This window comes from Phaenicophaeus curvirostris, chromosome 29 (genome assembly GCF_032191515.1).
Source record: "Phaenicophaeus curvirostris isolate KB17595 chromosome 29, BPBGC_Pcur_1.0, whole genome shotgun sequence".
Lineage (NCBI taxonomy): Eukaryota > Metazoa > Chordata > Aves > Cuculiformes > Cuculidae > Phaenicophaeus > Phaenicophaeus curvirostris.
In genome coordinates this window covers 3,360,275-3,370,448 of record NC_091420.1, presented here as the reverse complement: position 1 = coordinate 3,370,448, position 10,174 = coordinate 3,360,275, and the positions used below count along the sequence as shown (strand labels likewise).

Genomic DNA, 10,174 nt, shown 5'->3' with positions numbered 1-10,174 from the left:
GATTTAGCACCAGGGCTCCATATTAACATCTTGAAGCCTTTTGCTGATCGTGATATCTCATTCAGCTCTGCAAGACAGAAAACTGTTATTTCTCTGATATATTTCAGCCACAGAGGTAGAATGTGATTATCAGGCTGTGTTTAGGTGACCATATTTTCCAGTGAGACCACTTACACAAATGCTAAATGGGGGAAAAAAAAAAAACCAAACCCAAACCAATCTGTTCAGCGTGAGCAGAGCATCCTGTTTACATTGGAAACCAGGAATCTTGCTGGAGAATTGCAGGCATCAGCCCTTGTTCCATTCTTGTGTTTACATCAGGAAACTGGAATTCCTGTCCTAGGCCCATGTGAGCTGATGCACTGCTCTTGACATTCCTCCAGCAACACCTCAGTGTTCATTCAGTCTTTCCATTCCTCTTCCTTTGTTGGGTGGACTCGATGCATCACGTGTGGTTTCTCCCTCCAAGGCTCATACTACTGCACTGGCAGCTTTTACAGGTGATAGGAAGAAATGAGGACTTGGAAGGTGATGTTTGCTGATGTTAGGTATCTGCATATCTTTACTGAAAGAGTGATGAAGCATTGGCAGAGGCCACTCAGGGGAGCAGTGGAGTCACCATCCCTGAAGGGGTTCAAAAAACGTGTGGCCGTAGCACTTTGGGACATGGTTTGGTCAGCAGGGTGGTGTTGGGCTGATGGTTGGACTGGAGGAGCTTAGAGGTCTTTGCCAACCTTAATGATTCTACGATTGATTCTGTGATTCAGGCTGAGAAACACCCACGACTGCGTTATACAGACCCTGTAGACTGTAAAACGTACACAGAGCAACTCGCTCAGATTTAAGTGATGTCTTCTCATCCTTGCTGGGTGGTGCTGAGCAAGAAATTGTCCTCCAGGACTTCCAGGTCCTCTCACAGCAGCAGCCTCCAACACTTTCCTTGCTGGGGAGCTTCTCAGAGTCAATTTTGTGCAGTTCTTCCTGCTTTCCTAGGGCTCTGGACTCACCTCTGAAACCAAGACTGAAGACCGGTCCTACACCTCCCTTTCTATAGTGGGTTATTGTGTACCCTATCGTTACATTTCATTAGCAAGAAATTGTAATGACTTCTAAGAAAATAGACTTTTTAGGAGACAGAAATTGATCTGCATTTGTTATAAGTGGAAACATCAGCAGGATGGATTATTATTATTCTTAATTGACACTTATTTGTGGATCTCTATTATATTTATGAGCAATTTGGTCATTTGACTTGTCGCATTAACTTCAGTGAGTCAGGAACCGACAGCAACATCCTTTCATGATCAACCTTCTCTGGCAAAAGAGCTGAAAAGAAGTGTTTTTTCCAAATCTGACATTTCTGGGATCTATTTAATTAAGTGGCACACATTAAGGTCTCTTGCAGAACCAGAGGCTGGTATGAAATGTAGCATTTTGATAAAAAGAGCATGACAGAGCACAAACTTGGACATGAAAAGGTTCCTGGGGGCTGGGGTAGATTCCCCTACCCAGAGGTTTGTTTGGTACTGCAGAACAGCAGCCCCCCAAGTGCTCACTATTCTGGTGCTCAGGAGAGTATTTCTGCAAAATGCAGTAAAATAGGAACATGATCAACACTTTTGATTCCTAATGATCTGAGAAACTTAGTGTCTCATCACCAAGAGCTACCAAAGATGAAGCGCATTGAGGTTGCAGCCGTTTTCCTCCAGCTATAAAAATTTGCCTGCAGACACGAAACAGCACAGAGTCCCAGGGACATGATTGTTGACATAAATGCAAAGCTTCAGGATGTGCAGGTATCATGATTTTTGATGGAAACATCTGAAACTGAAGTTTTCCCCTGCGCAGTCATTTGGATATGTGCCATTTCGGGCTGTTCAACTGGTTTTCCACTAAAAAAAAAAAAAAGACCAGAATTTCATAAACTGCTGCACGCTTTGCTTTAGAAACATGACACCTCTGGGTTTCTTTGTATGCCCTGGTTTATCTAAAAGCCTCTTAAGTAAGATTTCTTCCTCTGTGGAATCCAGGCTAGGAGAACAGGCTGAGAGAGTTGGGGTTGTTCGGCGTGGAGAAGAGGAGGCTGCAGGGAAACCTTATGGTGGCCTTCCAGTAGCTGAAGGGGGCTCCAGGAAAGCTGGGGAGGGACTTTTTACAAGGGCCTGGAGTGATAGGATGAGATGGAATGGCTTTAAATAGGAAGGGGGAAGATTCAGATTCGACATCATGAAGAAATTCTTCATGATGAGTGTGGGGAGGCCCCATCCCTGGAAGTGTCCAAGGCCAGGTTGGATGAGGCTTTGAGCAACTTGGACTAGTGTGAGATGTCCCATGGCAGGAGAGTGGAACTATATGGGCTTTAAGGTCCCTTCCAACCCAAGCTATTCTATGATTTCCTTTTGTTTACATGCATCACCCCATCACATTTTGTTGAGCAAAGATTTTCCACAGAAATCAAAGGTTCTCCCCATACTCCCAGCATGGCAAGGCCCTCCAAGCCCACTCTCCTGCACTTGGTTACAATTAAACCTTAAAGACTAGGGCTTGATTACATCTGACTTTCCCCTTTTATCATTTCTTACCCAGGAAAGATGCAAGGATGTGATCTGGCACCAAAGGCAACTTGCAGATGGGATTGGGCTATCGCTTCGGCTTTGGAAACCATCAAATAGCCGAGATGCCAAGAGGCTGAGTAGAGAACACAATTAACCTCACATGAGAACAAGTGGCTTGTCTACTCCTGTGTCGTAGGGACTATTTGATCAAGTAACTAGATCGTGTCTTCTGGGGCTGAGAGGAACCCAAAGATGTCACTATCTGCCTCTTTTCCTGTTTACTCAGGAAGGTGAGTGCTCTGTGAAGAATGGTAAGTGAGCATCTGAATGCAATTAAATCTGAAAAAGAGGAACTACCTGTGGTTATGAAAAAAACCTTTCTCTGTTTTACCTTTTGCCTCATGACCTATTGCAGATATTTGCTTTGATTTCCTGAAAGGGGCTACAAGAAAGCTGGGGAGGGGCTGTTCACAAAGGCTGGTAGTGATAGGACGAGGAGCAATGGGGATAAACTGGAGAGGGACAGATTTAGACTGGACATAAGGAGGAATTTCTTCACTCTGAGAGTGGGGAGGCCCTGGCCCAGGTTGCCCAGGGAAGCTGTGGCTGCCCCATCCCTGGAGATGCTCAAGGCCAGGTTGGATGGGGCTTGGAGCCCCTGATCCAGTGGGAGGTGTCCCTGCCCACGGCAGGGGGGTTGGAACTAGATGATCTTTAAGGTCCCTTGCAAACTATTCTATGATTCTGTGATTAACTATGATGCAAGATTCGTGCCATCAGAAGGATGCTACTGAGAAAAGTTAAGGGAAAATCTTATCTGAATGTTGTTTTTTCCACTTGCAGCTTCTTACTTCCCAGAAGATCATAGAATCATAAAATTGTTAAGGTTAGGAAGGACCTCTAAGCTCATCCAGTCCAACCATCAGCCCAACCCCACCGTGCCTACTACATCATGTCCCAAAAGACCACGTCTGGATGCTTTTAGAACCACTCCAGTGATGGTGACTCCACCGCTGCCCTGGACAGCCTCTGCCAATGTTTCACGACTCGTTCAGTAAAGAAATTATTCCAAACATCCAATCTAAACCTCCCGTGGCACAGCTTGGGGCCATTACCTCTCATTCCATATTTGTTACCTGGGAGAAGAGATCACCAGCCACCTCACTACAACCTCCTTTCAGGTAGTCATAGAGCAATGAGATCTCCCCTCAGCCTCCTCTTCTCCAGGCTACACAACCCCAGCTCCCTCAGCTACTCCTCATAAGGCTTGTTCTCCAGACCCTTCAGCAGTTTTGCTGCCCTCCTCTGGACGTGGTCCAGCAGCTCAATGTCTTTCCTAAGATTGCTCCATTTTATTTGGGAGCTGGAGCAAAGGATGGCACAAAACATTTTAATAAGTTTTCAAGGCATTTTGGAGTCAAAAGGGGCTTCCACAGGGAGGTGATTAGGAAACCTCAACTGCTTTGGTATTTCTGCTGTGTAGCATTTGTGCTTAGGTGACGTCTAGAGCACTTACCAAAGTCCAGACACGCACTGTGGCCGGTGCTGTGCGACCAGTGGTGAAAGCCAGGGTCTGCCACAACCTGATGAGAGAGGAAGATGGAATTGGAAGAGCTCTGAGGATGGAACAACTTGTGGGAGGCTGGATCTCACCAGCCCGTGTGTAACACCACGTCCATTGAGTTATTTTGTGCCACTATTGGTTGGACTCCTCTAGTAGAAAAGATGAGACAGTGATAATTGCAGGGTAGTCACCAGCCACGTGCCCTGGGGCACCTTTAAAGAAGGAGCCAGTGGGTGTTCGCAGACAGAGCTGCACCCACATCTGCTGCTTCAGCAGCTGGGCTGGCTTCCCCTGCTGTCTCCTTCCCCATCTCCCCTCCCTTCAGCCGTTGCTGCTAAGCTCGATCCCACTCTGCATCATCTCTGCTCTGCAAAACTGCAGAACATTCCCCTCGGCACATGTAACAGGACGACTTCGAGTCCCTGAAGATGTTGCTCACTCCCGGGCAAGCAATTTGCAACCAAATTTGGTGCCAAGAAGGTTAGAAGGTGTTCATGGAGGGTTACCAAAAATGTCCCAACCATTGTCTTAGCCCTTTCCATGTATTCTAGCAGGGGCTTCCACTCTACAGAGATCAGACTTCTAGGAGGAAACTAGAAGGACAATGCGTGAGTCTGGAGAAATGCAAAAGTGAAGGCAACAGTTGCAGAGAGATGATGCCAAGATACTTTTTTTTTTATTATTGCTTCATAAGAGAAAAGGAGAAAATGATAAGAAGGAATGAATGGGGAGATTCCTCCATCCAAATCAGTACAAAGAATCACAGAATCTCTCTCCCAGGTGAAATTCCTGGGGGCCCAAAATCAATTGGTTACACGTTACAAGGAAAGTGCTTGAGGTAAATACAGCAGAAATGACCCAGAATGTACGGAACACCATCTAAGGATTTACTCTTTCTAGGACAGGAAGGGCACTAGGACAGCAAAGATATGAGGAAGATGTTGGCAAGTTCAGGGATTTGCAAACCGTTTTGATTCCTTAGCCTTTGGAGACCCCACAGGGCAACGGCGCGCCGAGTGGAGTCCCCTTGTGGGTCCCACCACAGAAGCCCCTCAACAAGCCTTGGATTTACGACAGCAGATGTCCGCACACGTGATGGAGTAGTGCCGGCCACAGGGGCAGGTGTAGACACACGTGCACTGGGGGACAGCTTGCGTGATGCAGGGGGTGGGACAGGATTCTACGCATTTCGTAACAGCCTGGGCACCCCTGCAGCAGGGATCCACACGTGTGGTGGTGCACGTGGTCACTTCCTTACAGCAGGGATCCACACAGGTGGTGGTGCACTTGGTTACCTCCTGGCAGCAGGGATCCACACACGTGGTGGTGCACGTGGTGGTGCACTTGGTTACCTCTTGGCAGCAGGGATCCACACATGTGGTGGTGCACTTGGTTACCTCCTTACAACATGGATCTACACATGTGGTGGTGCACTTGGTCACCTCCTTGCAGCATGGATCTACACACGTGGTGGTGCACGTGGTCACTTCCTTACAACATGGATCTGCACACGTAGTGGTGCACTTGGTCACCTCCTGGCAGCAGGGATCCACACAGGTGGTGGTGCACTTGGTTACCTCCTTGCAGCAGGGATCTACGCACGTGGTGGTGCACTTGGTTATCCCCTGGCAGCACGGATCCACACACGTGGTGATGCACTTGGTCACGTCCTGGCAGCAGGGATCCACACACGTGGTGGTGCACTTGGACACGTCCTGGCAGCAGGGATCTACACATGTAGTGGTGCACGTGGTGGTGCACTTGGTTACCTCTTTACAGCACGGATCCACACATGTGGTGGTGCACTTGGTCACTTCCTTACAACATGGATCTACACACGTGGTGGTGCACTTGGTTACCTCCTTGCAGCAGGGATCTACGCACGTGGTGGTGCACTTGGTTATCCCCTGGCAGCACGGATCCACACACGTGGTGATGCACTTGGTCACGTCCTGGCAGCAGGGATCCACACAGGTGGTGGTGCACTTGGTTACCTCCTTGCAGCAGGGATCTACGCACGTGGTGGTGCACTTGGTTATCCCCTGGCAGCACGGATCCACACACGTGGTGATGCACTTGGTCACGTCCTGGCAGCAGGGATCCACACAGGTGGTGGTGCACTTGGTCACCTCACCACAGCATGGATTCACGCATCTGGTGAAGCACTTGGTCACTCCCCCACAGCAGGGCTGATAACACTTAGTGGTGCATCTGGTCACTCCCCCACAGCATGGATCTACATACCTGGTGGTGCACCCGGTCATTCTGCCACAGCACAGATCCACACACCTGGTGCGCCTGGTGACACCTCCACAGCATGGATCCACACAGGTGGACTTGTTCATTCTGCCACAGCAGGGATCCACACATTTAGTGGTGCATCTGCTGACTGTTCCACAGCACGGATCCATGCACCTGCTAGTGCATTTGGTCACTGCCCCACAACATGGATCAACGCATGTGGTGGCACATCTGGTCACAGGTCCGCAGCATGGATTTACGCACCTGGCGGTGCACTTGGTCACTTTCTCACAGCAGCATGGATCTACACAGGTGGTGGTGCACTTGGTCACCTCCTTACAACACGGATCTACACACGTGGTGGTGCACGTGGTCACTTCCTTACAACACGGATCTACACATGTGGTGGTGCACTTGGTCACCTCCTGGCAGCAGGGATCCACACACGTGGTGGTGCACTTGGTCACCTCCTTACAACACGGATCCACACAGGTGGTGGTGCACTTGGTCACCTCCTTACAACACGGATCCACACAGGTGGTGGTGCACTTGGTCACCTCCTTACAACACGGATCCACACAGGTGGTGGTGCACTTGGTCACCTCCTTACAACATGGATCCACACAGGTGGTGGTGCACTTGGTCACCTCCTTACAACATGGATCCACACAGGTGGTGGTGCACTTGGTCACCTCCTGGCAGCAGGGATCCACACAAGTGGTGGTGCACTTGGATACCTCTCTACAACACGGATCTACACACGTGGTGGTGCACTTGGTGACTTCCTTACAACATGGATCTACACACGTGGTGGTGCATGTGGTCACTTCCTTACGACATGGTTCCACACAGGTGGTGGTGCACTTGGTGACTTCCTTACAACATGGATCTACACAAGTGGTGGTGCACTTGGACACCTCTCTACAACATGGATCTACACAGGTGGTGGTGCACTTGGTCACCTCCTTGCAGCACGGGTCCACACAGGTGGTGGTGCACGTTGTCACTTCCTTACAACACGGTTCCACGCAGGTGGTTGTGCACTTGGTCACCTCCTGACAGCAGGGATCCACACAGGTGGTGGTGCACTTGGTCACCTCCTGGCAGGAGGGATCCGCACAGGTGGTGATGCACTTGGTCACCTCCTCACAGCATGAATCTTCACATCTGGTGCTGCACTCGGTCAATTTGCAGCAACACGGGGTGGCACATGTGGTGGTGCACTTGCTCGCTTCCTCACAGCATGGAGGCGCACACGGGGGGAGTCCAAGGCAGCACGGATTCACGCACCTGGCAGTCTGAGTACCCAGGTTCAGGTATGTGAAGGAGCCCGGAGGAACCCCAGTGCAGCAGCAGGAATCCAGACGAGGAGGCAGGCACTGGATGTTACGGACAACACCACGGGAATCCACGTATTTATTCACGGGAAAGCTCCTCACCAGGACTTTGGGAGGTGGAATGCAGAGTTGTCTCAGTTGGCAATCATTTTGGCGCTGCATCTTGGAGGGAGAGGTAACGTCTGAAAGTAGGAAAGGAATAAACTGTGGAAAACAGAGACATTCGGGTTTCACAAGGCTGTTTTATGCACTGAGTTAAATGGTTCTTTTTCTACTGGAAGGGCATTAACTCCACATGAAAGCATTTTTGTCAAGATTATACATTTCAAACAACTTCTTCTCAAAACAGGAAAGAAAAGCGGTGTTATTTGACTCAGCTGGAGTCCCAATTACAGGGTCTGGAGTGATGACAGCCCCAACCTGTCCACAGGTCCCTTCAGTTTGGGGTTAATACTGACATTGCTTCCCTATTTCCACACGAAAAGGAGACTCCTGGGCTTCCGATAGTGCCCTGTCCACACGCACGTCCTCAGCTGGAGGACGTGAGCGGAGGCTTCATGCTGGAAAATGCCCACAAGGCAATGATCCGACGCTCACAGTGCGGCTGCTTTCCCAGCTCTCCCACAGAAGTCCTCCTAGCTCTTCTCATCCAGACTCCCTTCAAGGCATTGCTTACCCTTGCAGCCTGCGAGTCTCCACTTCTTATCTTCCCTCCCACTTTTTCCCTTTGAAGTCCTGGCTTTGCCTTTTGATCTCTCTCAACCCCAATAATTTCCTGGTTAAAACAAGGGTAGCAAAGTCATCGGGGGAAAGAGAGAGGTTAGTCCACTCTCAACTACCCTGAGATGCATCTTGATTGGAGAAAGCCCAGCAAATGCAAACCACACGGCAAATAAAGGCTGGTAGAAGACAGAATGAATATTTATCCTTAGCTGAGCTGCTTGATAAGTACCATACAAAAACCTGGCTAAGCAGAAGCTCTCCTAAGTCCTTCACCTTGCTTCTGCTGATTATATTTCAAATTCAATAACCACGGCCACTATATTAGTTCCCAGGATGCCAAGAAAGACTTACCAGTTCACCACCAGCAAACCCAATTCACCACTAGCCAACGAAACCAAAACGGTTTGAGAAACTCTACAATATGAATCCTTTTATACGATTTCAGTGTCCGTGTGTCCGGAAGTGAGACACCTCAGGGGTATGGAAATATAGTTTTTAATAGTCCAGACCTGCTCCACCTCCAACTCTTAAATTACTTGCTTACATTATAATTTTTAGTGCAACCTACCCACTGAGGTGGTACATGCGACACGATGACTGCTGCCTGCAAGCTTGAATTCCTGATCCATGTATTTCCTATTGGAGATGAGGAACAAAGAACTGATGATCCAGCCTGGAAACAATCTCCCTCGGGACTCATTTTGTTTGGGTAGAAGTTAATTTGGTACATTTTCTTGCAGATTCTGGCAGCCATATAAACCAGGATTAGAGATGGGATAGGACTCTACGCGGCTTTGGTCTGCTCTGTTCTCCAAGTTTGCTTGTTCTAACTAGAACACAGCATCCCTCTTCCTGAGAATTTTATTCCCAAGGATTTGGTCAGGATTTGTTGCAACTTCTCAGTGTGCAAGAAAATGTACCAAATTAACTTCTACCCAAACGAAGTTGAATCCCAAGGGAGATGATGATATAAGAGTTTCCAGAAGCATGTCAGGACGCTTCCACCAGCAGAATGCATCCATGGCAGCAACAGAAAGAGGTCAGAGGTGGCTAAAAATAAAGGAAGCCCCACAACCCATCCTGTCGCTAATGGCCTGCATGATGTGCTGGGCTCGAGGATGTTTTACAGTCACAGAAGAACTGAGCCATGACTGGCCGACACTTTGAGAGCAAGCTGAGAGCCCATTCATTTCCCAAATTCTTCGCTGACGTCAGCCCCGCAGAAAGGACACATGAGTTGTCAAGCCATCTTTTGCTCGCTTGAGCCACAGAAATAGCCGGTTTCCATTAAAAATAATTAGTCAAATAATCCATCCCAGGGCAGAGGCAGAGCAAGGCTGGGTTCACAAAGGGTATCTTGTCTGGGTGCCTGGGGCATCTCATCTCCAGAGGCTGAGGCTCTTGATTACACAAGGTAGATCCCAGGTTGAAGTTGACGCGTCTGCTCATCATCTTCATTCGTTGATACTGAGCTGGGTGAGTATCTTTGGGATTGCACAGATCTAAGCCTATTCTTGGTGTTAATTCTCTAATATGAGCTGGAACAGAATCACTAAGGTTGGAAAAGACCTCTAAGATCATCCAGTCTGCGTAAGGGAAATCGCTTATCGACTCTCCATGGTGATAAGAGTTTGGAAGAGTCATCATCTTCTTCCTTCGCGCTGACTTTGCCGTCATTCCCTTGAATGCTCTGCAAAATGCTTCCTGTTGTCTCAGGGCTACAGGGCAGGCAGGACTCGGAATTGCCAAGCAGG

The 10,174-nt window shown here is 48.8% G+C and overlaps 1 protein-coding gene across 25 annotated transcripts; it reads right to left on the bottom strand.

Annotated features, from left to right (window-relative positions):
* Positions 1–4,767: 4,767 nt before the first annotated feature.
* On the bottom strand, positions 4,768–9,089 carry LOC138732127 (keratin-associated protein 9-1-like). 25 transcript variants are annotated; one of them, XM_069878515.1, is made up of 6 exons: positions 7,413–7,972; positions 6,535–7,097; positions 6,069–6,363; positions 5,934–5,978; positions 5,472–5,561; positions 4,770–5,414 (listed from the first exon to the last, which is right to left on the bottom strand). In XM_069878515.1, exons 1-6 carry the CDS (start codon positions 7,857–7,859, stop codon positions 5,172–5,174), a joined length of 1,683 nt encoding a protein of 560 aa, XP_069734616.1. In that variant the 5' UTR covers positions 7,860–7,972; the 3' UTR covers positions 4,770–5,171. The 25 variants fall into 25 exon arrangements, with proteins under 25 accessions (XP_069734601.1, XP_069734600.1, XP_069734594.1 ...); XM_069878500.1 differs by having other exon boundaries at positions 4,768–5,696; positions 5,889–6,363; positions 6,535–6,692; positions 6,738–7,097; XM_069878499.1 differs by adding an exon at positions 7,188–7,277 and having other exon boundaries at positions 4,768–5,696; positions 5,889–6,363; positions 6,535–7,052; positions 7,503–7,972.
* Between the last annotated feature and the right edge of the window lie 1,085 nt (positions 9,090–10,174).

What these genes read in the sequence shown, in the direction of transcription:
- LOC138732127 (XM_069878492.1), bottom strand. Translation starts at nt 7,859, where the DNA reads ATGCAGCGCCAAAATGATTGCCAACTGAGACAACTCTGCATTCCACCT. An exon ending in TGGATCCCTGCTGTCAGGAG is followed by an intron (nt 7,098 to 7,412) that starts GTGACCAAGTGC and finishes TGTTGTAGAGAG; the next exon opens with GTATCCAAGTGCACCACCAC. An exon ending in TGGATCCGTGCTGTAAAGAG is followed by an intron (nt 5,697 to 5,888) that starts GTAACCAAGTGC and finishes TGCTGCAAGGAG; the next exon opens with GTAACCAAGTGCACCACCAC.